Source organism: Pituophis catenifer, unplaced genomic scaffold, assembly GCF_029215685.1.
Source record: "Pituophis catenifer annectens isolate HBS135680 unplaced genomic scaffold, rPitCat1.0.hap2 SCAF_1, whole genome shotgun sequence".
NCBI lineage: Eukaryota > Metazoa > Chordata > Lepidosauria > Squamata > Colubridae > Pituophis > Pituophis catenifer.
This window is the reverse complement of record NW_027256881.1, coordinates 313238421-313264438: the sequence shown is the minus strand read 5'-3', so window position 1 is coordinate 313264438 and position 26018 is coordinate 313238421. Positions and strand designations below refer to the sequence as shown.

The following is a 26018-nucleotide window of genomic DNA, read 5'->3' as shown; positions in this document are numbered from 1 at the left end:
ACGCACAAAAATAATATTTATTATGATTTATTTGTGTCCTAAAGAACTGCAATTTTCTGGAAAATCTGTAATGTAACTTAAGAGTCCTGGCTTCTCTTTCATCCACTCCTCACAAACAGCTTTCTGGGATAGTGACTTCACATCCTTTGACATCAGCATAGCTTGAAAGAGGGGAGGGGAGCACTAGGGTCGAAAGCAGTAAAACCTGTTTAACATTGCAAGTAGCCCACCCAATTGTTCAATCGTTTAAAAATAAGGTATAAACCTGCTATCTAATTTTGCAACTTTAATAAATCTGCATTAAAACAAAAATGGATTCTTCCACAAAAGACTTCCTGCTTTCCTTACCCGAGAATCACAATAGCTAGTCACAGAAGGTTACAATTCATTCAAACACAAATAACTCACCTCGAATATGTAAAAGGGCCACAGGCTGGAACGGCCCATTTGAATTGGCTGCTTCTACCACCATTCTGTTGCCAGTTTTATTACATGTCAACATTTAGGCTTCAGCAGAGAAAGCGGTGTACTCCTTAAGGCAAGAAACCAGCCTCCATTTTAGTTTAAAAAAAAAAAGAAACTGAAGCTCTCTGCAGCTGGAGGGAACTGGCTAGTTAGTGATGTCAGCAGAGATGAGAAAGCTGATTGGCTATCTACATCAACTTAAAATGACTCTAGAAAGCCGCAAATGAAAAGAGCTCTCTGTGTGACTGTCACTGTGCATTCAGCGTGTATATTGTCAGCTTGCTCATACTTCTATTCATCGCTAGTAAATGAAAATCTAAACCACTCTTTGAAAATGCTAGCAAAAAAGACAGCGTATAGCAGCATAACATGATAAATATATTTATTTAAGTATAGTAGGAATGAAAAAGAATTTTCATACATTCAGAAGATTAATATGTTCATACTTTAGTCGCATTTGACATAAATATTAAACATTTCTCTTTCTTCTCTCTAATGAACTTACATCAAATATACAAACATTATGCTAACAAAATTTTCTATAACACCGTTCAGAAAAAAATGCAATTTTTCTGCCATCCCCAAAATATACATATTATGCATCAATAGTCACTCAATATAGGAAGATCGAGGTTATCCGAGGTTAAAGAATCTATCTGTTCAGAATAAAAGAAGGTAAAGAGAGTTCTTCTGCCCCTACTAAAAACAAGCCCCCAGAACACAATGGAAATTAATCTGATAGAACGATCATGAACTGACTTTTCCTTCTAAAATAAAGTCCTCATTGGTTAGCCTCCCCAAATCATCTGAAGCTCTTTTGAATTGATTAGAGACACAATATTCCACTTGATTACAAAGTCCAACCAAATGCCAAAATCTACATAAAGCATTAGTTAATTATGTTTTTTTATTATTAAAGCGTATCTGAAAGCTGTACTGTACTGTACTTTTCTTGAAAAGTCTGAAAGCAACAGTTACATTGAATTTATTCATACATCTAAAAAAAACAATTATGGCATGGGGAGCACACAAAGTTTGTTTGCAGAAAAGTCATTTCTTTTTTCACGAATCTTTACCTGATCTTTTTCTGGACATAGAGAAAAATTATTGTGTTTCTTTATCACATTTGCCTTTCTGCTGTTGGTCTTCTGCTTATCTATTACAGAGCAATTGATTTTACTGTTGACTAGTACAATCAAGCATTTAAAAGCAACTAAAACTCAATTCATTAATTGAATTTGAGATTTTTTTTCTTCAATAATGCAAATCTCAGGAGACAGAATTTAAAAAGAGAGAGGGAGAAAGAAAATAATTTATGTACAAATGGGCTCTCTTTTCATGAATATGGGCAGATGGATAAGATAGTATGCATATGATTGAGAAAATAAGATTGCTATAGGTATTACTGCAAAGCTCTCAATGTTATTGGCCTGAGGTAATATTTTGTTTATCTATCTTACCTCTAGATTACATGTTTGGTAGCACATGGTTTTACACATTTTTGCCTCATTGTATCAGTGGTGAAATCCAATTTTTTTTTTACTACCGGTTCTGTGGGTGTGGCCTGGTGGGCATGGTGTGGCTTGGTGGGCATGGAAGGGGAAGGATACTGCAAAATCTCCATTCCCACCCCACTCCAGGGGAAGGATACTGCAAAATCGCCATTCCCTCTCCACTCCTGGGGGAAGAATATTGCAAAATCTCCATTCCCACCCCACTCTGGGGCCAGCCAGAGGTGGTATTTGCCCAATCCCCAAGCTGTGGCCCACTATCGTTTGGAACTGGGCCATGCAGGAGCGCAAGCATCCGTCACTTGCATGACTATCTGTAAATAGTAGGAAAACACTGCATTCACTTCCATTCTGAAGCAGTTTTTAAAATCATTTTCAAAATGTGCAAATCAGACTGTATGAGTAGTCCTCCTTTGGCAATCACAATTGGCTCTGGCAACTTAGTTGTTCAACAAAGTGGTTGCTAAATGAAAATCACGTGACTGCAACTGTTTACAATTTTACTTCACCTTTGTTTACTTTTTGCTACTGCCTTCAGATGAAGGAAACTGGGTTTTTTTTCCCTCTCCCTCCCTTGATATGGGGTAAATAAGCAAGTGAAAGTAACAACAGTTTAAAAATATGTTGCGATTAATTTGTGCATTGACAATTTAAAATTTGCAGGACAGATACCAAAGAAGAACACCAAAGGAGATGCCAGAGGGTAGTAAATCTTGACAAATCATTCCTGAATTTAGTTACAGCATCAGAAGGATATAACCCCAAACAGCCAGATGAGCCCAAATAGCAGGGAAGGTTTCCAGAACTCAGTAAAAAAGCAAACCTTTCCCCCATTCTCCTGCCATTTGCCATGCTCACCCCGGCACTGGGATAATTAGTAAAGAAGGAAATTACAAGGGAAGAGAGTAAGCATACACATCAAAAGGAATTCACTAGCATGGGGCTGGCACATTGGATGCTTAGGAGGCAAAAGAAAGCCTTCAGTGTGAAACTGATTAGGGTCTTATTTCAGACAACAAGGCCTAAGGATTCTAACTGAGGTCAAAGAGCTTATTGAGGGTTAGGGACTACTTGTATGTATGTATACATGTACAATATCATACATTATGAGATGAGGACTTGATGGGGATTTTAAGAAGATGGGGGGGAGGAAAGAGGATATTATGTTAGAAGCTAATCAATAATAATCTAAATGGTGAAAAATACTATGCTTAGAACATCCCTTTAACTTCGTAAAAGCAATTTTATAAAAATCACTCTTTCAAGAATTAGGCACATTTCATCATAAGTATCATTTTTAGGAATTAATTTAACTTTGCAAGGTAGTTTCCTTCTTAGTATTTTATTGTTTAGGGTGCAATTTCATATTCATTTAGGTAAGCGTGCACAGGCCTCATTTATTTCGTGTATTAAATTTATATGCTGCCCATATCACTGTTGAAGCAACTCTGGAAGGCTTACAAAATGATAATATAAAAGCAATTAAAATTAACAAGTATTAAACAGAAACTAAAAATCAAGAGGATGGGCAGCATGGGGTGAGATCTTCTCTCTACCCCGTCAGCTATCCCCAACATAGAGCACCCCCAGTGGAGACCCAGGTCAGCCTGACGAGCAAGGTTTTAAGGCCTCTTCTGGAAGACCAAGAGGGTGGGTCTAGATTTCTCCTCATTCTGGTGGCAGAATATTCTAAAGGGCGGAGACCACAACAGAAAAGGCTCTTATCCTGGACTCCACTAGCCGAAATTACTTGACAGACGAGATCCATGAAAAGCCTATTCTCTTGGTGTGAGTGGGACAGGCCACCTGGCAACTAGTGCAACAGGGATGTTACATATGCCACCTTAGGGGCCTCCTATCTATGCCAGTGTGTTCTGTATGAGTTGTAACTTCCAAATATTCTTCAAGGATAGCCCCACATACAGCATGTTACAGCAATCCAACTCGATGTATCAAACTCGATCGCGTTGCAAGCCAGATCGTGACGTATTGCAATGTTTTTTGCCTTTGCGGAGTCAGAGTGGGTGTGGCCTGTGCAGACTGTATCCGATCCGTGAGCTGCCAGTTTGACAGGCCTGTTCTAGAGAGTATGTCCAACCATACAGGTAGTCCTGTATGGTTTATGGTGCTATATGGTGCTATAAATTTATGGTGCTAAGCGAGAGATTTGTTAAGTGAGTTTTGCCCTATTTTATGACCTTTCTTGCCACATTTGTAAAGTGAATCACTGCAGTTGTTAAATTAGTAACATAATTGTTAGGTGAATCTGGCTTCTCCACTGACTGCTTGTTGGAAGGTTGCAAAAAGGTGATCACCTGACCTTGGGACACTGCAACCATCATAAGTATGAATCAGTTGTTAAGCACATGAATTTTAATCACATGATCATGGGGATGCCTCAATGGTTGTAAGTGTGAAAAACAGTCATAAGTCACTTTTTGCAGTGCTGTTGTAACTTGTAAGAGTCACTAAATGAATGACTGTAAGGATTACCTATATATAAGTACACAGCAGACAGCCTCTTCATTCAGGCTGTGGAATTCTTTGCTGGGAGAGTTTATTCAGTCTTCTCCTGTTCCCCATTGAGACACAGAGTAAATTTGAATTATTTCAATATGCTCTTATTTAAGGTTAGATTTCTGTACTCTCCCTCAAGAATGTTGTATTTCCACTATTTCATTCCACTTTGCACTTAGGAATCCTTTAAAAACTATTTAGTGTTATTCCTAAACACTAAATATTCTATGTAATTCTCTTCCAATGTACAATCCATACTTCAACAATGTTGTAATCTGTTCATGGACAACTCTAGACTTATGGAGACTTAGCAAGGGATAGCTATGTTTGCAGAACTACATTTGTCTATTCAGATTTGTAGCGGGTACGATGCTATCAATCAGGAACTTCATACAATCTGAGTAATGAGAACGAATACTGTAATTTAAATTTAACATTACCTGTAATCAGTGTTAAACCAGATTTTTGAATCACAGTTTATTGAATAAACTATAGCAATCTGGGTCACACATTGAAACCACATTATGCTAAACCCTAGCACTATTACAGCTTAGCATGATATAAAAATCCAGCCATTATCTGCCTTTCAATGGTCAAAAATTAAATTATGCTTAGGCTTCTTGAAAATGTGCAGCAACTTAAAATAATATCCCTTGTATTTCAGTTTACTTTCTAGTAAACCATTTATAGTAAATATGAGTTTTCTTCCTAAGTATGCTACATTACAAATTAAATTTCATTGTTTATCAAAGTTCTGAAGTGAAATAAAATACCATTGACTCTTAAAGAGTTCACTGTTTAAAAACATAATCAAGCAAAGCTAGTGTTGTCAAGATATTAGTAGTCTCAAAAGCCACACACAACCAAAAATATACACCTTATATATATTAGAAGTTTTTTGGAATGTGGTTCAAGTTTTATATATTATTCCAGATAACAGCATTTAACTGAGCAATAACAAAACTCTATGAAGGCACATAGAAATAAGAAACTCAGCATTTCAGTATCATGTACACTGAACATTTTGTCAAAATTTAGAAAGTGCATATCCATTTTGTCTCCACCACTTCCCAATTATTTTTTTTATCCAGATGAAAAAGAGAGTTGATGCACATGCAATGCTGGCTTTCTAACAAAAATGAATTAAATAGGCTATCAGTCATTTGCATGTCACATGCAGCCGTTCTAATAAAAACACACCAGATAACTCAGCTCAACACTGTTAGCCTATACTTAAAAAGGCTAAAATACAGAGCTAAAATCAACATATAGGCTCATGTCCATGAGGCACAATTCAATGGCTGCCTACCTTAAAATTGACCTCTATGAAAGGTGCATCCATTTTTCAAGTCCTGAATTGAAAAAAAAGTGAGCTGGACTTTGAAGGATATATAACACACATTTTAGAACCAGGTGATTACCTTTATTTTTTTAAGGCAAAAATCAGTCCTAAAACGGACTCTCTAATAATTAAACATTAAAATTGATTTAATAAGGGTTTATAATGTAGGAGATATATGTCCATTATTCAACATGCAAAACTGGTGTTACGTAGCAGCAATTCCATCAAATTGTATGAAAAAAAATGCACAGTACATTTTTGGATTGTCTAAAATACTAGCAACTAGAAGAAAGTTGCTCCAGTTCATTCTCTGCACCCATTTTCCAAAAACAGAGTAAAGTTAATGATAATCCAGATGCAGGATTTTTGCAAAAGAAACAAGAATATTTATAAAGATATTTTAGACACATTTTCTTCCTTTTGTATTCACTGTTCTCTATCTCTTTCAGATAAGCTATCTGAAATAGTCATGTTATATCATTAAAACTGAAGGCCACATGTACTACTTGTCAAGCATTACTGAAACATGAAGAAATGAAAACTGTTTTTAGGTTCAACAGACCAATATCATCCCACAAGATAATATCAATTACAGCCTCAGGAGATAAATCAAACCTATTTTTTATTTTAACTGAAAAAGCACAACATTTGAAGTATTAAACTTATACAGAGAAAACATTCTGTAGAATAGTGATACATTGTGATTACTTCACTGTTCCTATGAAGTTGTGTGTAATCCATGGTTTTGCTTCCTTCTCCCATTTTTTATTTTCTGATCAAAGCTTGTTTTTTTTAAAAAGGAAATCAACAATCATGCTCAGAAACCATGATTATTTTTACTGAGCAAATATGACAAGGGCAAATATATTTTATAAATAAATACCCATTAGACAGCACATTGAAGTTTGTCGTGATCAAGAAACAGCACCACAGTTCATTGATTATATCAGTAATATGATGTTGTCCACTTTCAAAATCACATAAGCAGTCATGAACAAGAGGGAATTTGCAATGTATAGTACTGGTATAGAAAGTACCTCACAAAGCAAGTACCGGTATATCCCAGCACTTTAGGTTCATTCAAGATAAGATCTCATTATTACAAGTATTTAATATGAATACTGAATATGAATAATAATATTAGTAATTTAGAAATCAGGCAATTACCGTGTTTTCCCGAAAATAAGACCCTGTCTTATATTTTTTTGAACCCTGAAAAAAGCGCTTGCCCTTATTGCCATGTGCTCAAAAGCCCGATTGGGCTTATTATCAGGGGATGTTTTATTTTGGGGAAAACAGGGTACTATAATTCATTATCAAATGTTTGCTTTTCACTTTGGCATGTTGTAGAAATTAATGCCTTACAAACTACACAAAATGCTTCCACTAGATCTTATTTAATTTTGTTTTTCTCATTGTTTGAAAGGATCCCATGATTATCAGCCCAATATATAAAAGCTTTTTAATCCTAATAATGGCATCTGTGTATCTCAAACTTGCTATGTCAGCATAGTAAAGAGATTCAGAAAGCATAATTCTGTGCATGAAATTGTAAGTGACAAGTCTCTTAGCATATACCATCAAGCCTTTCTAAAATAGTTAATTATAAAATAGGATATAATATCATTAGATCTTATGCTGTTTCTAGTCAAGTGTTATCTTGTGTTTATTTGCTGCTAGTCCTATGTTTAAAAACCTGGCCGCTTCATGGAAGGGCAGTGTCTCTTTTTCTAAAGAATTACAAAATAAATTTTTAGCTTATTTAAAATAAGATGCTGTGCAGAAAGAGAACATGCTTTCTAGAAATGTAAAATTAAAACTTCTAGAAATTTTAATTTTGTAATTCATAGTTATAAAATTATTTATAGACATCGAAATAGCTAGTAATGCTTTCCTCTATGTAAGGATTTTTGGAAATTTGAGAGTTTTGCATATTCTACAATATTCCTATTAAAACAAGTTGATGGCAGTCAATCAAAAATGTATTCATAGGTGTTCTCTATAACAAAAGGGAGTGTGATCATACGTTCTGCTCTCAAGTTCAACACCTGCATATAGTATGCTTTAAAATTCTACAGATTCACAATAAACTGCTTGAATGAATGTTACTTTAAATTTAACCCCTTGATGAGCATAAATTCTCAGCTATTTTTTTCTGGACATTATCACAGCATAATGTTATATGAATTTTGGATCATCCCCTGCTGCTTCTGCCCTAAAGCAATAATCTTGCTATATTTCCTTAGCAATAATGTATGAACAACCTGGTTAATGCTCTGTGATGCAGTGTGAAGATCTGATCTTTGAAGGAAAAAGGTCAGAAGCTCTGCTAAAAAAGCTTAAACAATACATTATATTGCCAATATTTTTACAACCAACATTTACTTATTTCAATTTTTATGCCTGCCCCTTATGCCAAAGTGATGCTGAGTGATGAACAAGTAAAAAACATTAGTGAAGTAATAAAAAATACATATAAACATAACACAAAGAAAGCAAAATGAAAAAAAAAAGACAACTAAGGAAAAAATAATCCACAGTAAATTCGTATTTTACAGGCTTGACTAACTGTGTGAACCCACACCTTTGGGATCCCCACCTGCATTATGATTTGTGTGAAAAAAAATGCAAATACCTTTTAAAGCTGGCAGTTTTTGGAGTTCTCTATTACTCGTAATACTAAATTTTGAAGAACTCTGCCGTTTTTCTTTCTTTGCTGCAGCTTGTGTAGAGGTTGCTTTGATTTTAGATAACTGTGTTGCAGATGATACAGTATTCGATTTTTTGCATGAGACCTGTTTTTAAAAAGCAAAACATCATGAGACTTCTTAAAAAGAATGTTAATTAGGCAGCAACAGATTTTATTGATGCAAACTTCACTTAATGTTGTTAACAATGTTTTTCAGTAATGGTTTGCCATTCCCATCTTCCTAGAGGCAAGAGAAAGACTGGCCCAAGATCACCCAACTGGCTTTTGTGCCTAAGCCTAAAAGGAAATGGTACATAGTGATAGGAAGCAGAGTGAGGAAGCTTTAATGTAAATGAACAAATGCCATATTATCATCAAAATCCATAAGATAAAGGTCTTGAGAAAGATGGTGATGTCCACTGTTCATTTTTCTTTAGAAAAGAAGTATTTTTAATATGATCCTATGTTTGGTTTTCTTTAAGCTTTCTCTATTTGCAATTCAGGATTACAAAATAAACCATCACACAACTTTGGAGATTAAATGTCTGCAAACTGCTTTTAATATATTTTGATTTCTTTTTCTCCTTTATTCAAATTTTTAAAAACAGACAAGAAAGTTACTAAAGTTACTGGAAGTGTTTAATATCTATAGTAGCTGGTTTACTGAGTTTCAAAAAAAATTACAACTTTAGAGGAAGGCGAAAATTATGGTTGCACAGAAGCTACAAGAACTTGGTTTGCTGCTCATGCAAGATTCCAACAAGATTCCACTTTCCCAAGCTTTTTGTTTAGAAATAAACCTTATAGCTGTGGAGTTCTTGGTGTTCTGAGCTTGATGGTTTTCTTTGAATTGTTTCATTACTAAACTAGGTAACATCAGCAGCAGCAGCAATATTACCTACCAGTAGTTATCAAAGAGAAAATTGGATGAAATCACAGGACATTCCTTCCCTACCCCCTTACAAAAGTGAAGGCTCTTGCCTTCATGGGTTCCTTTGAAAAATGTATTTTAAAAATGTTAACTTTCAGAGAAGCCTTTCAATGTGCTATTTACCATATTTTTCGGAGTATAAGACGCACTGGAGTATAAGAGGCATCTTAGTTTTTGGGGAGGAAAATAGGGAAAAAAATTTCTGCCTACCAGGTATTCATCTGGCTAGTGTCCTTAGCCTGGTCAGCTTCAGCACATTAGTTCGCTGATTTTGAGCGCATGCACCTGGTTGGGGCTAAAAAACAGCTTCAAAAGCACAGCTGATCATTGGAGGGACCTCCAGTGACTAAAGCAGGCGAAGCGCGGAAAGGGTTAAGAGAAGGCAGGAGCTGTTCCAGGTAGCCATTTTGGGCATTGCGCGTTGCGTTTTCAGCCTCCAAACGTGTCATGTTTTCAGGTGGCGATCAGTGGTGATGTGCTTTGGCAATCCTGCAGCCTAGAAGGGCTCTCAAACGGAGCGTTTGGAGGCTGAAAACGCGATACGCAGCGCCCAAAATGGCTAAGCCATTGTCGGTGACAATCTCTGCAGCAAGGAAGAGGATGCGCGGAGGCTGAAGGGTGGGCGGGGCTACATTCGGAATATAAGATGCACCCAAATTTTCAGCCTCCTTTAGGGGGGACAAAAGTGTGTCTTATACTCCGAAAAATACGGTAAATTGCACAATTTTTCTTCCTATAGATATTACTTTCTCATTAATAAGTCGTAAGTGCTGAAATGTGTGCTGATAGGCATCTCTCTTGCTGCTAACTAGCTCTAGAATCATCTTTATTCCTAGTGTTATCCTTAAGCCTTGAACAAAATGCATTTGGCTATAACATTATGCAGATCACAAACCATAAATTTCTGTTTTATCATTCAGATTTCATCTCTTCCTTTTGATTTTTTGTTTTTTGTTTTTATATTTTCTTTAAATCACTTCAACCTATTTTGTGTCTGGCCATGTCTTCCAAGGTGAAATTTTTGAGAGAATGCCCAGAACACATTCTCAAAAGCACCAGTGATTCAAAGAGGATTAGGATCCCTGCATTAGTGTACTTATTTCAAAACTATGACTTTACTTTCACGATAAACCTAGATATCCCTCTGGACATAAAAACTGAATAACCTCCAGTGGAGGAAACTAGATTTACAATATATTAAATTTTGGCATATACAACTGTTTATAATTGTAAACAGTGTAAACAATGAATTTTATATTCGAAAATGGGAATTTTTCTAATGTTATGTGCAATGTTATTGCAAACTATAGAGCAAAGTGCTGAAATAATATTACTACTTCAAAGTTGATTTTTTTATATGTGCTCAAGAAAGGAATATCTTGAGGAAATTGCTGAGAAAAATTACTTATTCTCCAAACCATTTCCTCTTTCCTAATCTTCAGCTATTTGAGGAAAGGTGTTTGGCACAGGTTTATAACTTAAATGTAATAAACTCTAAGTGATAAACTACTTAGAGATACTTAAGTTTATAACTACTTAAATTCTGGCTTAGGACCTGGTTATTTACGGGACCGCCTACTACCACCAATAGCCTCCCACCGGCTGGTACGCTCTCATAGAGAGGGGCTCCTCCGGGTGTTGTCGGCCAAACAATGTCGACTGGCGGCCCCCAGGGGGAGAGCCTTCTCTGTGGGGGCACCTACTATCTGGAAGATACGGAGATATGGAGGATCCCGGATCTGTGCACCTTCTACTGCGCTCTTAAGACCTTTTTATTCCACCAGGTGGGCCTGGCCTAATCTTTTCCCTCTTTTTAATTATGCAAATTTTAATTGGTTTTAAATGATTGGATTGTCTGGCCCAAATTGTTTAATTTGATTTTACTTTGTTTTTAAATTTTGTATCTATGTATTTTTACTGTTTGGTTGTCCCTACTCCTTCGGGAGTAGGGCGGTATATAAATCAAATAAATCAAATAAAAATAAATAAAATAAATTCTAATTTAAAGACTGAGGATGTGTGTGTTTATTTATAAGAAGTAAAACTACAGGTACTGACCATTCAGTCTAATTCTTTAAAATATTAATTTCCATAACCGTGGAACTAAATTCACAACTATGGATACAAAAATGTAAATATATCAAGACAAATATGACAATGATGAATTTGAACTCATCTTAGTCAAGATTCTACATTCTTGATAATTTGTTTTCATTATACAAGATTAGTTTGAATTATCATTCATTACTCCTATAAATCTACCATCAAACACTCAAAAAGCCCACTCAAAAAAAGCAGTTTTTCACCTTACCCTTGTTACAGCCTCCTATAATATCACAAAGGCTTCCAAAACAGCACACACAAGACCCGCTCACTTTTTTTAATCTCACATGCAATCATGACACATACAGAAACACTAAATGCTCACAAAAACTCTACCATTATTTAACATTATTTAACATGCTATATTTTTCAAATGTACTTCATAGTTAGCTGCCAATACCATATTTTCCCGAAAATAAGACCCTGTCTTATATTTTTTTGAATCCTGAAATAAGCGCTTGGCCTTATTGCCATGCGCTCAAAAGCCCGATTGGGCTTATTATCAGGGGATGTCTTATTTTGAGGGAAACAGGGTATGTAACTGGCACACCCAAAAGAACTTCTACACTGGACAGTGAACATTATTAAAAACCATATTAAGATGATACAAGAAATTACACATAGCCATAGTGTTTTAGAACAAACAGTCCATAAAATCTCCCTTCAAATCAAGTTTAAATTCCAGGAACAGCATTTTTTGCAAGAATATAGGTTTTTTTTTGGTTTGTTTTTTTACCATTTTTTTTTTGTTTTTTTACCATTTTACCTTATTTCAGATTTTCTTTTCACATATCCTACTTTAATCTATAGCTTAGTCTGGAAAGCTCTGGTATTCTCTCATCCAGGTTCTGACTGGACCTGACCCCTTTTCATATTTTTGACATCAGCAAAGGATGGCTAGATATTGCTACTGCTTTGACATGTTAAAGTATAATAAGTTGTAATAACATGGGTGGCTTTGCAATTTTCTTCTGGCATTCTGGGATGAAGAAACAATAACCCCTCTATTTTGATTTGGATCTGGATTTGAATTGGGTAAAATGTATAAGAACTTGGTACCAAGAATAAGGAAAAAAAAGTCAGCTCCATTTTAGCAAAAGTGAACATTCCAAGATGGCCCTGATCTAATTGTTTTTTCAGCTGTGCTAGTTACTAAGTTTAAGGAACTAATGGAGAAGATTCCAAATATTGAATAATTTGGAGGATAACAATGAGAAATTATTTATAAAACGTAAGATAAAAGGTGCAATTCTGCCTCTATCAAGGTCAAAACTGATATATGCTGCCCAGGAAATAATGCAAATTAAAGATCACAACATTGGTTTCTTTCATAATGGAAAACATTACATAGTTTTAATAGAATGGATTATTTAAAATATAAAATTCCATCCTGGACATGAAGGTAACACTTTCCCCCTTTCTTGATAATCACAAGACTTTCCCATCACTGTAAGAGGGAGACGGTATTCCAATGTTCTATTATATTAGCTTCCTTGTACAATTATCTACTTTACCCTTTTTGTCTTAACCATCTATTTTAAACCATCTTTAACACCTTAAGAAGAAAATGGCCTTTCATCGCCTCCAATTCTATCTCACCTCCGATGTATTCAATAACAGAGCTCCTAGCACTGCGAGATTCCCCCCTCTCGCAAGTTTGGCCCTCCCAGTTATCTAGGGCCGCCCTCGAGGACGGGTTTTGGAACCCCGAGAGGTGGTATGCTAAGAACCGGAAGCTTTGGGTTTTTTTAGTTAGTTTTTCAAATTCTATTTTAAGGGGATCTGGGAGGAGGGTGGTTTCCAATGTAAATAATGAGGCTGGGGGGCCTCCCGGGAGGGGGGTGGGTTGTATGGGTTCAGGGATTAACCCGCGAGGGACGGGATCTAGTCCATCTGAAGAGCACGACGGAGGAGATGCAGAATCCGGGGCCAAGGAGAGGGTTAGAGCTTGTGCTGTTGATAGACATTACATCAGTACTGTAGGTGGGAGGGGCAGATATGGCGGGAGTAGGGGGCCACATCAAGTTGTGGGAGTGCACGCTCGCTGTCTTCAAGCGGTGGCACGCTCCGGCCCCCAATGCTCTTCTCGTTCCCCAGGTGGCACAGACCCTCAGGCCCTGGGCCTTCAGCTGATGCTATGCAATGCCAGGTCCGTGGTAAATAAAGCCCCCCTCATTTGTGATCTTGTTCAGGAGGGGGGAGCGGACCTAGTGGGTATTACGGAGACCTGGTTGGGCCAGGAGGGGGGAATCCCTCTCGTAGAGATGTGCCCACCCGGTTTCCGGGCATTTCATCAGCCAAGGTCACAGGGAAGGGGCGGGGGGGGTGGCAGTTATCATTAAAGAGGGTCTTGGTCCGAGGGAGGCCACTGTTCCTCAGACAGCCGGATATGAGTCCCTCCTTGTGAAGTGGGGTCATGGGGTGCAGATGGGCCTGCTGGTTACGTACCTGGCTCCCTGCCACGTGGCAGCGGCCTTGCCTGAACTACTCAACGTTATAGCCGCGGTGGCAATTGATACCCCTAGGCTTATGGTCATGGGGGACTTCAACCTGCCATCTGTCGGTGAGGCGTCTGAGGTGGCTCAGGAGTTCATGGCTTCCATGATGGCCATGGACCTGACCCAATTAGTTCATGGCCCTACTCACACGGGGGGAAACACGCTGGACCTGGTTTTTGTCTCTGGTCAGTGGCTGAGTGGTCTCGAGATAGGGGATATAGCGATTGAGCCCTTGTCATGGTCAGATCACTCCCTCCTTCGCTTTGACCTTCGAACCACCACACCCCGCCGCAGGGAGGCGGAACCGATGAGGTGGTTCCGCCCCAGGCGCCTGATGGACCCGGATAGGTTCCAGACGGAGCTTGGGCCATTTCCTGAGGCTCTGGCACATGGCTCGACTGAAGACCTAGTGGCTGCCTGGGATAGGGCGGCCGCTGGAGCTTTGGACCGGGTCGTGCCTTTGCGGCCTCTAACCCGGCGTCGATCTCACCTGGCTCCCTGGTTCACCGAGGAGCTGAGGGAGATGAAATGCCGGAAAAGACGCCTGGAGAGCAGTTGGAGGGCCAGCCGTTCTGAATCTGACCGAACACTGGTAAGGTCTCATATTAAGACCTACCTGGTGGCAATAAAAGCAGCAAAGTGTAACTATTTTTCCGCTCTTATTGCGTCATCAGATAATCGCCCGGCCGCCCTGTTTAGGGTGACCCGCTCCCTGCTCCACCAGGAAGCGCGGGAGGACCCCTTGGAGGGTAGAGCCAAGGACTTTGTACAATATCTGTATGACAAAATCGCTCAGATTCGGGAAAATTTGGACTCTGACTGGGTAGATTCGGGAGGGAGGATGGAGGCAAGTCTTGAGAATATTACCTGGGAAGAGTTTGATTCTGTGACTCCGGAAAATGTGGACAAGATACTGGGCAGACTGAGCGCGGCCACATGTTTATTGGACCTGTGTCCCTCCTGGCTGGTGCTGGCCTCTGGGGAGGTTACACGAGGCTGGCTCCAGGGGATTATAAATGCTTCCTTGAGAGAGGGTGCCTTCCCTGCCGCCTTGAAAGAGGCGGTGGTGAAGCCTCTCCTCAAGAAGCCTTCCCTGGACCCAGCAGTGTTGGCTAATTACCGTCCAGTCTCCAACTTTCGCTTCGTTGCGAAGGTTGTTGAGAGTGTGGTAGCGCGACAGCTTCCTCAGTACTTGGATGAATCGGCTTATCTAGATCCGTTCCAATCGGGCTTCAGGCCTGGATACAGCATGGAAACGGCATTGGTCGCATTGGTAGATGATCTCTGGAGGGCCCGGGACAGGGGTTGCTCCTCTGTCCTGGTCCTATTAGACCTCTCAGCAGCTTTTGATACCATCGACCATGGTATCATGCTGCACCGGTTGGAAGAGTTAGGGGTGGGGGGCACCGTGTTGCGGTGGTTCTCCTCCTTTCTCTCTGATCGGTCGCAGTCTGTGTTGACAGGGGGGCAGAGGTCGACCCCGAGGCCCCTTGTATGTGGGGTGCCACAGGGGTCGGCTCTCTCACCCCTTCTGTTCAACATTTATGTGAAGCCGCTGGGTGAGATCATCCGTGGTTTTGGGGTGAAGTATCATCAGTATGCTGATGATACTCAGCTATACATCTCCACCCTGGACCACCCCAATGATGCCCTTAAAGTGATGTCCCAGTGCCTGGAGGCTGTACGGATCTGGATGGGGAGGAACAGACTCAGGCTCAACCCATCCAAGACCGAGTGGCTGTGGTTTCCGACGTCCCGATATAGTCAGTTGGTGCCATCACTGATTACTGGGCATGAGTCATTGCCCCCCATGGAGAGGGCTCGCAACTTAGGTGTCCTCTTGGACTCACGGCTGTCTTTAGAAGAACACTTGACGGCTGTGGCCGGGAGGTCTTTTTATCAGGTTCGCCTGATTTGCCAGTTGCGACCCTTTCTGGATCGGGACTCGTTAAATACGGTCACTCATGCCCTCGTCACTTCACGCCTGGACTACTGTAATGCTCTCTACATGGGGCTCCCCTTGAGGAGCACCCGGAGGCTCCAGCTGGTCCAGAATGCGGCCGCGCGGGTAGTTATGGGAGCAGCATGGCGCTCCCATGTGGCTCCCCTCCTGCGCGAGCTGCACTGGCTCCCTGTGGTCTTCCGGGTGTGCTTCAAGGTCTTAATTACCACCTTTAGAGCGCTCCATGGCTTAGGACCGGGGTACTTACGAGACCGCCTTCTGCCACCAATAGCCTCTCACCGCCCAGTACGCTCCCATAGAGAGGGGCTTCTCAGGGTGCCTTCAGCCAAACAGTGTCGACTGGTGGCCCCCAGGGGGAGCCTTTTCTGTGAGGCACCCACCATCTGGAACGAGCTCCCCCCAGAGATATAGAAGATTCCGGATCTGCGCACTTTCCGCCGTGCCCTCAAAACATTCCTGTTTCAGCAGGCCGGCCTGGCCTAACTTTCCCTTTATATTGCTTTTGATTTTATTTTAAACTGGGATGTCTTGAATTATCTAGGACCAGAGTGTTTAGTATATTTTAATTGGTTTTTTTATTAACGTTTGTATTACATATATTTTTATCGTTCGCTGTTCACCGCCCTGAGTCCCTCAGGAATAGGGCGGTATATAAATTTAATAAATAAATAAATAAATAATCAGCATTAAAAAAGATCTGATTACTAATTGTTTGAATTGGACAAAATAAATAATAACATGTTAGAATTTTATACCACACTTAACTCTGACCAATTTGTTGTGAAAAAATACATTTATGTTAGACTAAAAAATTGAATAAAGCAATGCTATAATCATGAATGAAAGAATTGAAAAAGCATTTCAGTATAAAAAATGAAATATATGCTGGTTCAGAGGCATATAAAATATGGTAAAAATATTCACAAAAAATATTCACTAGCTAACCAAAGCTATCCAGAAAAAAAGGTATGTTTATCGTATCAGCCTATACAAACACCAGAAATAATGTCATCCTGTATGGAACATACACTATATTACTTCAAAATGAACTGGATATGGTGTGAATAAAAGTTCTTCAGAAATAAACATCTATCAGCTCTTGAACGGTAAGATATTACAGGAGCTAAAAAGTAATTTAACAATTACCCTCATAAAAATAGTGTCCGGAATATAAATGTAAGAGCTTTTGTTTCCCTACTGCAGGATTGCTGAATTATTTTGAATACAGTGCAGAGAAAGGACAGAATCTTGTGTCCTTATATTGTGGACACAAGATTGTGGAAATAGAAAAAAAAACAAGAGTTTTTTGTTCTGTTCTCAGATTGCTATTCAGTATAGGGGTAGAATTTCAGGGAGTGTGATGATAATTTGTTGATAAGATCTGTACTCCAGAGGAACAATCTCTCTAGGGAGGTTGTGGGTTCTCCATCACTGAAAGCTTTTAAGAATAGGCTAGATAACTATACTGTAAGTCATGAACAATTTAAATATTCAGATCTGTAATTTGCAGTCCCTGCTAGATACTGCAGGAGGCAACCTGAGATTCCAGATGAAAACTATTTCCCTATCATAATTTATCCCTGACATAGGTAAAGGTAAAGGTAAAGGTAAAGGTTCCCCTCACACATATGTGCTAGTCGTTCCCGACTCTAGGGGGCGGTGCTCATCTCCGTTTCAAAGCCGAAGAGCCAGCGCTATCCGAAGACATCTCCGTGGTCATGTGGCCGACATGACTAAACGCCAAAGGCGCATGGAACACTGTTACCTTTCCACCAATAGGGGTCCTATTTTTCTACTTGCATTTTTTATGTGCTTTCGAACTACTAGGTTGGCAGAAGCTGGGACAAGTAACGGGAGCTCACCCCGTTATGCGGCCCTAGGTATTCGAACAACTGAACTGCCGACCTTTTGACTGTCTTAGCCACTGAGCCACTGTGTCCCCTCATCCCTGACATAATGACATACTAATATCCATGTTAATAGAAATTCCAATTCTAATATTGAAGTCTTAGTACATGATTACAAATTTCTCTCTCCTTTGCTTATCTAGAAAAGGAAATAAAAATAGTGATTTAATTTAATTTAATATTGAATTTAATATTAGATTTTTAGGGTCTTGTCTAATGTATATGTAAAATATGGCAATTATAAGCCAGAGGTTTATGGTTTAATGCTTGCAAATGCCAGAATACAGATAATATCTCCAGAAGTAACCCATAGAACCCTACATTAAATGCTTTATTGTAAATGCTAAATATCTCACAAATATGAAGTCTCCCAATATTCTTCATTCTGCACAAGATCTCAATGGCTCCTTTGGCAGTTTGGATGTGAAAGTATTCTGCAAAGGCATATTTTGTGAAGTAATCTAACATAAATAATTAGGCATTTACATCTTATGTATGAATTAATCTCTTGCTTATTACTAGCTTCTTCTTAATAAATCTACTGCAAGAGAAGTAAGATTGCAGAGAAAAAGACCTAAGCATTTTCTCAGCTATGCCAGAAAACAATAACACGTTTTATATTTTGTGTAAGCTAATATTGGGCATCTAGATATTTCCAGATAGCTGGCCAGCTGAAAAGATGTCCACCTACTGATATATCCACAGGCAAAAGAAAAGATAGATCTGCCAAGATACATATGTCATTAGTCTGTGGAATATCAGGATATGAACCAAAGCAAGCTTGATGCTGTCAGAGCAAAAATGTCATGGCTGAACATTGGCATTCTGGGAATCAGTGAAGTAAAAGACCTGGATTGGGTCAATTCACATCAGAGGAACACCAGATTTTCTTTGGACAAGACAAAGAAGATCTGCAGCAGTTGAAGTCAGTGCTTGTGCACAAGTGCCAAAATGATAGAATGATCTCAATTAGAATCCAAAGCAAGGCAATAAATGGTACTATATGGAGATCCAAGTTTATAATGCAATAATAGTTGCAGAGAAAAAGAAAATTAACCATTCTCTATTTCTAACAGTTTGTCAAATCTCCCCAAAAATATGCTAATTTTAAGAGACTACCATGCTAAATAAAACAAAACAGTATCCATTATAACAGGAAGATTTGGCTTTAGATGCAAAAAACAATGTGATGACAATCTCATTTCATGAAGTATGCAGAAATTTTTCTGAAACCAGGATAGATGTAGCTGCTCAACTGCTACCAAAAATTGTAGTCCTGTATCTCATCTGACAAAATATATACTGTATTATGTATGTTTATACCAATTCAGCTTTACTTAATTAGTGCTGACTAAGTATTAGAAACAGGGGGGAAATCACACTTACTCTTCGGAAGTGTGCACGCACGCTTGGACCCTTCTGCGCATGTGCAAACCCTTCTGCACATGCACAGAGGGTAAAAAACAGGAAGTAACAGGAAGTTAAAACCAGGAAGTAACGACTGGGTGGAGGTTTGCGCCGCCATCGCTACCGGTTTGGCCGAACCGGTCCGAACCAGGAGCATGTCACTCCTGATCAGAAACCATCTCATATGATGCCTTATATTTTGTTTTATTAGATACTGTTAAGAAAATGATGATGATACCAGGTTTACTGCTATCAGGATTACATCTCATCATATGTAGTTCCAACCCCTGTCCCGCCACCCAAATTGAGTTGCAAGTTTGGCTATAAATCTTCTTTTGTTTTGGTCTTAGAAACCTACATTTTAATGTTTATATAGCTGCATGATGTCTGAAATAGTTTCTTTCACTAGTGCACAAATATTGTTAGAAAGTGATGTTAAAATTGAAACAGAGTGATCATTTATAAAGATACTTATAAATAAAATACATTAAGTTACTATTATTTGTTCTTTCTGTCCTTTGAATTGCGGACAATCTTTAGACTTTACAATCTGGCATTTTTCACTAACACTTGGGAAAAAATAACATATGCTAGTACATTTTCAGACAAAGGTTTCAGATTGAATTTACAAAAATTAGACAAAATTAAACAAGGCAGAATTACAGCATATCATAGCACTGGAGGCAAGGTAAAATGGATCATGAAACAACTCAACTCCTATTGCCACACAAAGGCTTATGGGGTGTCTTAGAAAGACAATACGTCTTTACATTTTCAGGCATTATAATTTACCAGTATATGCTGTAAGAATTTGTAATCCCCTGGATTGATAGATTAATAAATAATAAAGCTACTATATGACTGGTGAGTTCATTTTTAGATGGGTAGACGGGATACAAAGCTATATATAAAAAGTTGCTCCAGGTTTTGCTCCTTGCTTTGCCTGTGCGAGTCCACTGCAGGTTTGGCCAGGCACAGCAGGAATGAATTTTACCACGATCCTACTTTGTCTGCACAAGCAAACTTGATTGCTATTAAAACCTTATCAAGACTCTGCTCTCTACCAGTGGCATCTATGGAGTGTTCAAACAACCACATTGTGTCTAAGGGTAAATGAGCAAAGCCCCACCTTTTTGTAACTGAAGCTATCATCTTTACTTTTTTGCTCTCCCTCTGCATATGCCCCTGTTCTCTGCTCTACCTATGTAAGTGTGCTCCAGGATTGCCCAGTGAAAGCCTGTATGAGCTTGATGAGTTTAAAAAAACAACTCTATTCTAAATTGCTTGTGACTCCTCCCTAGAATTTTTGAGGACCCCTAATTACATGTTTGTTTGTTTTTTTAAAAAAAGGCTAAACAAATTAATGACACTGCTGGTAGTAACAATTCTTATATACTACATCCTACCGTATCTATAATTATGAACAACTATAAAACATTGCTTGCAGTTAGAAATGTGTGGCGTTTAGATATGAAGCAGGCAAGAGTTTTGGATTCAATGCAGGGGTGAAATGCTCCTGGTTCGGACTGGATCGCCTGATCCAGTAGCGATAGCGGCGAGTGGTTTGGAGAATCGGTAGCAAAAATCCTTGCCCCCCGCATGCCCAGCTGAGCCGCAGGATCATCAGAGGCTGTTTTTTTTTACTTTTCAAAGCATTTTTTCTACAACCTCTTCGGCCGAAAAAATGCTTTTAAAAATTAAAAAAAAAAGCCTCTGATGATCGCGCGGCTCAGCTGGGATCGTCAGAGGCTTTTCAAAGCATTTTTTTCTGCAACCTCTTAAGGTTGTAGAAAAAATGCTTTTAAAAGTAAAAAAAAAAAAGTTGGCCACGCCCACCCAGTCACATTACCCTCACCCCCACCAAACCACGCCCACAGAACCGGTAGTAACAAATTTTAGATTTCACCTGATTCAATGCAGGTACCTTTGCTATATCTATTGAAAACTTCAGGGCTGTGCCTTTTCTTGAGCTCAGGAAAATGAGTATCTGAATTTTGTACACCACTGCTTCCCAAATGCTTCTGATTGATCACAAGGTTCACCCAATTATATAGTAAATGGCCCCTTTGTTGGATCCAGAAGCTCTCCTATCATTACCTCATTTAGTTCTACTGTCTGCAGCACATCTATGCATACATTCAATTAATTCTATTATTCTTCACCCATTATAAACAGCACTCTCTGGTCAAATCTTGTACTGTATATCCTAGAAATCTGTTACTTGGAAAAGGATTCTTAAGGCCTCTCTCTCTATATATATATCCAGAGATAAGCTGCATTTGAATATGCAAGTTCTCTATTTTCATAGAACTTTAATTTCAAACTGGGCAACAAGCTTCCCCATTAGTATTCCCATGTACATATGTACAATGTACTTCTAAAAAAAATTAAAATATGTACCATGTTTAAAATACTTGTGTTAGAATGTTAAATCATCACTTTATCAGCTTCTCACAATTCAGCATGTACGATGCCCTGCAATACTAAATGACATTCAATTCTTAACCATTCTGTGGTTTTAAGAATTGCAGCTATGGAAGCTAATCCAAATATACATCCAATCAGATATCTGTGCATGCTCCTATCTCCTTAGTTCTACTCTCTCCAGCAACAGAGAAAATTTTTCTATGACTTTTTTTAAAAATTTTTTTATTTTTTTTTAACTTGTAGAACAACAGGGAAAATACTATCAAATATTTTTGATAATGTTTAATGCAAGAAAGCTTCACAAAGGAAAACATTGAGAATAAACTTATATACGGTGTTCATCCTTACTAGATATGCATAGCACTTGAATCTGAAGCAGAAAAACTGCTTTGGAACAGAGGTGGGCATGAATATATCTGTCAGCACATCCTTAAAGATGATGTATCTTTTCCTGAAGTCACATGGTAACTATGTTCTTACAGAAAAATACTGTATACATAGGAGGCCAAAAAATGTACTGGCTCTTCCTTACTTCAAATATGACTTTTATGCGATTGTATGGCTATCAGGTGAAACCAGGAACAGACACTGTTTTTCTAAGGTGCCAAGAGGTGCAGCATGCATATCTTCAGCTGCTCTAAATCCTTTGTTTTGAATCCAAGATACAAAACATTTCTATCATTTATAATATTTTTTCTTAAAGGAAATGTACTTTCATCTTAAAACAGAGAATCATTACTTTATTTGATTCATAAAGTAACAGCATCTTATTTAATTTCAATATCTAATTCGTAATTGTTGTGTTACTGTAAGCTGCCGAGAGTCACACGGGGCAGGGAGATGAGCAGCATCTAAGTTAAATAAATACCGTAATGCCATGTCTAGTTCAAATTCAATATATTTCTTAAAAATAACTCCCTAAGCTCTCATAGCATATCTTATGAACATTAGCATCTATCATAAAACTTTCACTTTTTCCCCAAAATGCACAACTAAGGTTAGTTTAACTAAGGCATGACTGGTGGTATGGAGAATTATGTTCCCCTGACACAGTATTTGCCATTTCCTGCTGAATGGACCCTTATTTGTCTCTACAGTACTAGCAATTTTTATTGATAATTAGATAGATCCTTTTTGCAGTAGTGTTACAAGCAGAATGTGGGAGGTTCATCTCTTGTCAAGGAGCTGCTAGGTCTAATTGAGGGAACTTTAGAATTACTGACCATTTCTTAACATTGGCTAACTTTCAGAATGATTATAGTTTACTTTTTAGTAAAGGGATCCCTGCTTAATGAAATATAACAAGCTTTTAATCAATTACAGAAATATCATCTTCCTGATCCTTTTCATAACATCGTTACTCTAATATTAACAAACAAATTGGTGTATTTCTGAGATGAATGATGGAATAGAAAAGCCCTAGGGTTATAGGAATAGTTTCTACATTATGTAAGAAACACAAAACAGGTAAGACAATTACTGACTAGTTAAAACAGGATATTAGTTTTTAAATCAATTAGATTACTAAAAGTTTTGTTTGGTAGAATTTTAATTTAATTAAGAAATTTTTGTCATTGCAATTTGTAAGCTTATAAACAATTTAAAATATGAACAGGTGAATTAACTCATACTCTAGCAGTTCTACTGAAATATGGTGAGACTCCAGATGTTCAATAATAAACTTAGCTTTTATACAGTAATTTTTCTTAAACTTATAAAACACTTATAATATATTATTGTAATAATTCTTTCAATTAAGTAATCATTCCTAGAATCCATATGATTAGGGAAATGAGAAATGGTTTAAAGTTACTCAGAAAATTCAGATTGAGATGTCACAAAACAAGGGACTTCTAAATCTTTCAAATCTTATAGAACATAGCATACTTTTCCAGTATTTAAAAACTCACCTCAATATCCAGATTATCTTGTACATCTTTGCTGCTTTTGCCACTTTTGCCTGCTTTTGGAGGTTCCTAAAATTGACAGAGATAAGAAAATTTCAAGCGCACACAGAATAATTTTGTTTAAAGTCATTATTTAGTAAATGGGCATTTAAAAATGGGCATTACATCAAACAGAATACTGTTTCAAAACAGTAGTTTTGAAACCACTGTTCATTTTTTTTTTTAAAATTTGATTTATATGCCGCCCTTCTCCGGAGACTCAGGGTGGCTTACAATGTGCTAAGCACATTCTGTCTTTGACAGAAAACATGAAATAGTTTTTAAAAAGCAAAGGCAGTAGACTAATTCTCTGTAAGGCCTAATTAAATTTGTAATATGGAGAGGTCACATGAGTTCAAGTATCTTACCAAGGAGCTTCCATGTATAGGATTTAAAAAGTTATGCCAAATGATGAGCTGTACTCATATATGCGTTTAAAACACTTCAGAATGCAAGTGCCAACAAGAACCTAGGCCCTCAGCCAATAGACAAATTTCCCTAGATATTTATTCTTGAGATTTATAAGGTCAAGCAGAATTGTAGCAAACCAGTTAAGGCCCTGGTGTATATAAAGTACTTTAATAAAAGTAATAAAATACATGTAATAAACATTTGCATTTATGAGCATATATGGAGATGCTACCATAGAATTCAACACTATAGGATTAATTAACAAGAGAACCTTCCTGTTTCACTCAATATTAAACAATAAGATACTAGATCTCTATTTGCCAGTTACCAGACAAAGTATACAGCTTTAATGCATATACAGCCTGTTCGTATGCATACTTGAATTAATGAGACTCACTGAGCAATAAAGTTTATTCCAAAGTACAGAAGCACAGGATTGCGCCATTGCCTAGATAGAATGATGCCTGCACACTGCTCCAATAGGAAAACAATATTTTAAAATTTAACACTTGCTCAATGACACTTTCATAAAGACATGTCAAAACGAAAGACAAAAAAATAACAAGTGAATCCTGAAGTGAGTTTATTATAACAAGACTGATTTCCCTACATCAACCTCTGTTAGTGCTTTCCACACGTTTGCCAGTCTGTTGCAAGAACTGCCCCCCCCCAAACTACGCATCTAGAGTTTAAGTCACTTTCCAAAATAAGCCCATCCTCTTTCATCAGTGAACACTTAGGACATCCAGAAACCATTCCAAAACACCACTTGCAAAAACGGGGTGGGGGTGGGGGGCAGCTTGTGTCAAGTTTGTTGCAGCAGAGAGTCTTGTGGTTAAAAGGACTGTCAGATTTAGAGCTTATGCCGCGCTAAGCCTTTTCCTCTCCAAAAGGCAAGACTCCCGTTCTCCGCAGAGTACAAACACGTGCTTCTTGCTTCCCCACACCTCATTCCACCCAAGTCTGGAACTGGGAGGGGGGCGGTGACTTTATACAAGAAATACGTGTGTGTGTGTGTATGCATGCATACATGAATAGTGCCATATAAAGTACTACAGGTGGGAAGGACTCATTCCCAAGTAATACCTTCCACTAATGTGCAGGGGAGTGTCAAAACCTTTTCCCAACCTAGCCGATTCCCAATAAATCGGAACATATATACACCCACCCACCCACTCAGCATTGTAGCCCTTCCCTTCGGGCGCCCCCTCCCCAAGCTCTCCAGGCCCACCAGTCTGCCTCCACCCAACCAGTTAGGTAGAACATCTCAGCCAGCCCCCCCCCCCCGCCCCCCAAGGGCCTGCTCCTGCCTGGGACTACTCCGCGGCCGACGCTGCCTCTCTCGGGCCTGACCTGACTCTTCTCCTTCTTGTTTTTATTCGGCATGGCCGACCGATTGGATGTCTGGGGGCCCGCCAGGCCGAGGAGTCGCAGCCTCCCGGGAAGGACGGTAGCTGAGGAGGAGGAAGCGTGATGGTGGCCCCGTTGCCTCTGCCTTCTTTCCCTCCCGTCTCCTTCCTTCTCCCTCTTCTTCAGCTGTCTCTTACTCCTCCGGCTGGCCGGCCAGCCAGCCAGCCGGGCTCGCCTTCCCGCCCGCCTCCCGCACTTGCTTGCTACCTAGCTGGCTGGCTGGCTCCCTCCTTCAGACCCCGCGCGGAACTCGTCTCCCTCTTCCCCCGCCCCCTGCTCTCCGACTACCGGGAGCGCTGGCAGAAAGAGGAGGAGGAGAATGTAGCCGCCGCCAAGAGTCCTCTTAGCCTGCCTGCTTCACGGCGGGGCTAGCTTGGCCGCCTCTCCATTGGCTTGACCGCGTCACGTGGCTCTAACGTTCTTTTTCCTCCTCCCACTCACACCTTTCTCCCCCGCCCATCCCGCCACTTTCTGGAGGGCGTGGTTTAAAT

At 39.0% G+C, this 26018-nt stretch overlaps 1 protein-coding gene across 8 annotated transcripts in view; it reads right to left on the bottom strand.

Annotated features, from left to right (window-relative positions):
* PPP2R5C (protein phosphatase 2 regulatory subunit B'gamma) overlaps positions 1 to 25759 on the bottom strand; it is a 64440-nt gene extending 38681 nt beyond the window's left edge. For 5 of the 8 annotated variants that reach the window (XR_011600290.1, XM_070941930.1, XM_070941955.1 and 2 more), the window contains exons 1-3: positions 25471 to 25759; positions 23671 to 23736; positions 8471 to 8630 (exon numbers count right to left, since the gene is read on the bottom strand). Coding sequence is in view for 6 of the 8 variants with exons in the window: in XM_070941930.1 (XP_070798031.1) it covers positions 8471 to 8630; positions 23671 to 23736; positions 25471 to 25503 (259 nt within the window). In the remaining 2 variants the exon portion in view is untranslated. Of the gene's footprint in view, positions 1 to 408; positions 545 to 5802; positions 5846 to 8470; positions 8631 to 23670; positions 23737 to 25470 lie in introns of those variants that run through there. The other 3 variants (XM_070941963.1, XM_070941971.1, XM_070941979.1) reach the window with 2 other exon arrangements.
* Positions 25760 to 26018: the final 259 nt, after the last annotated feature.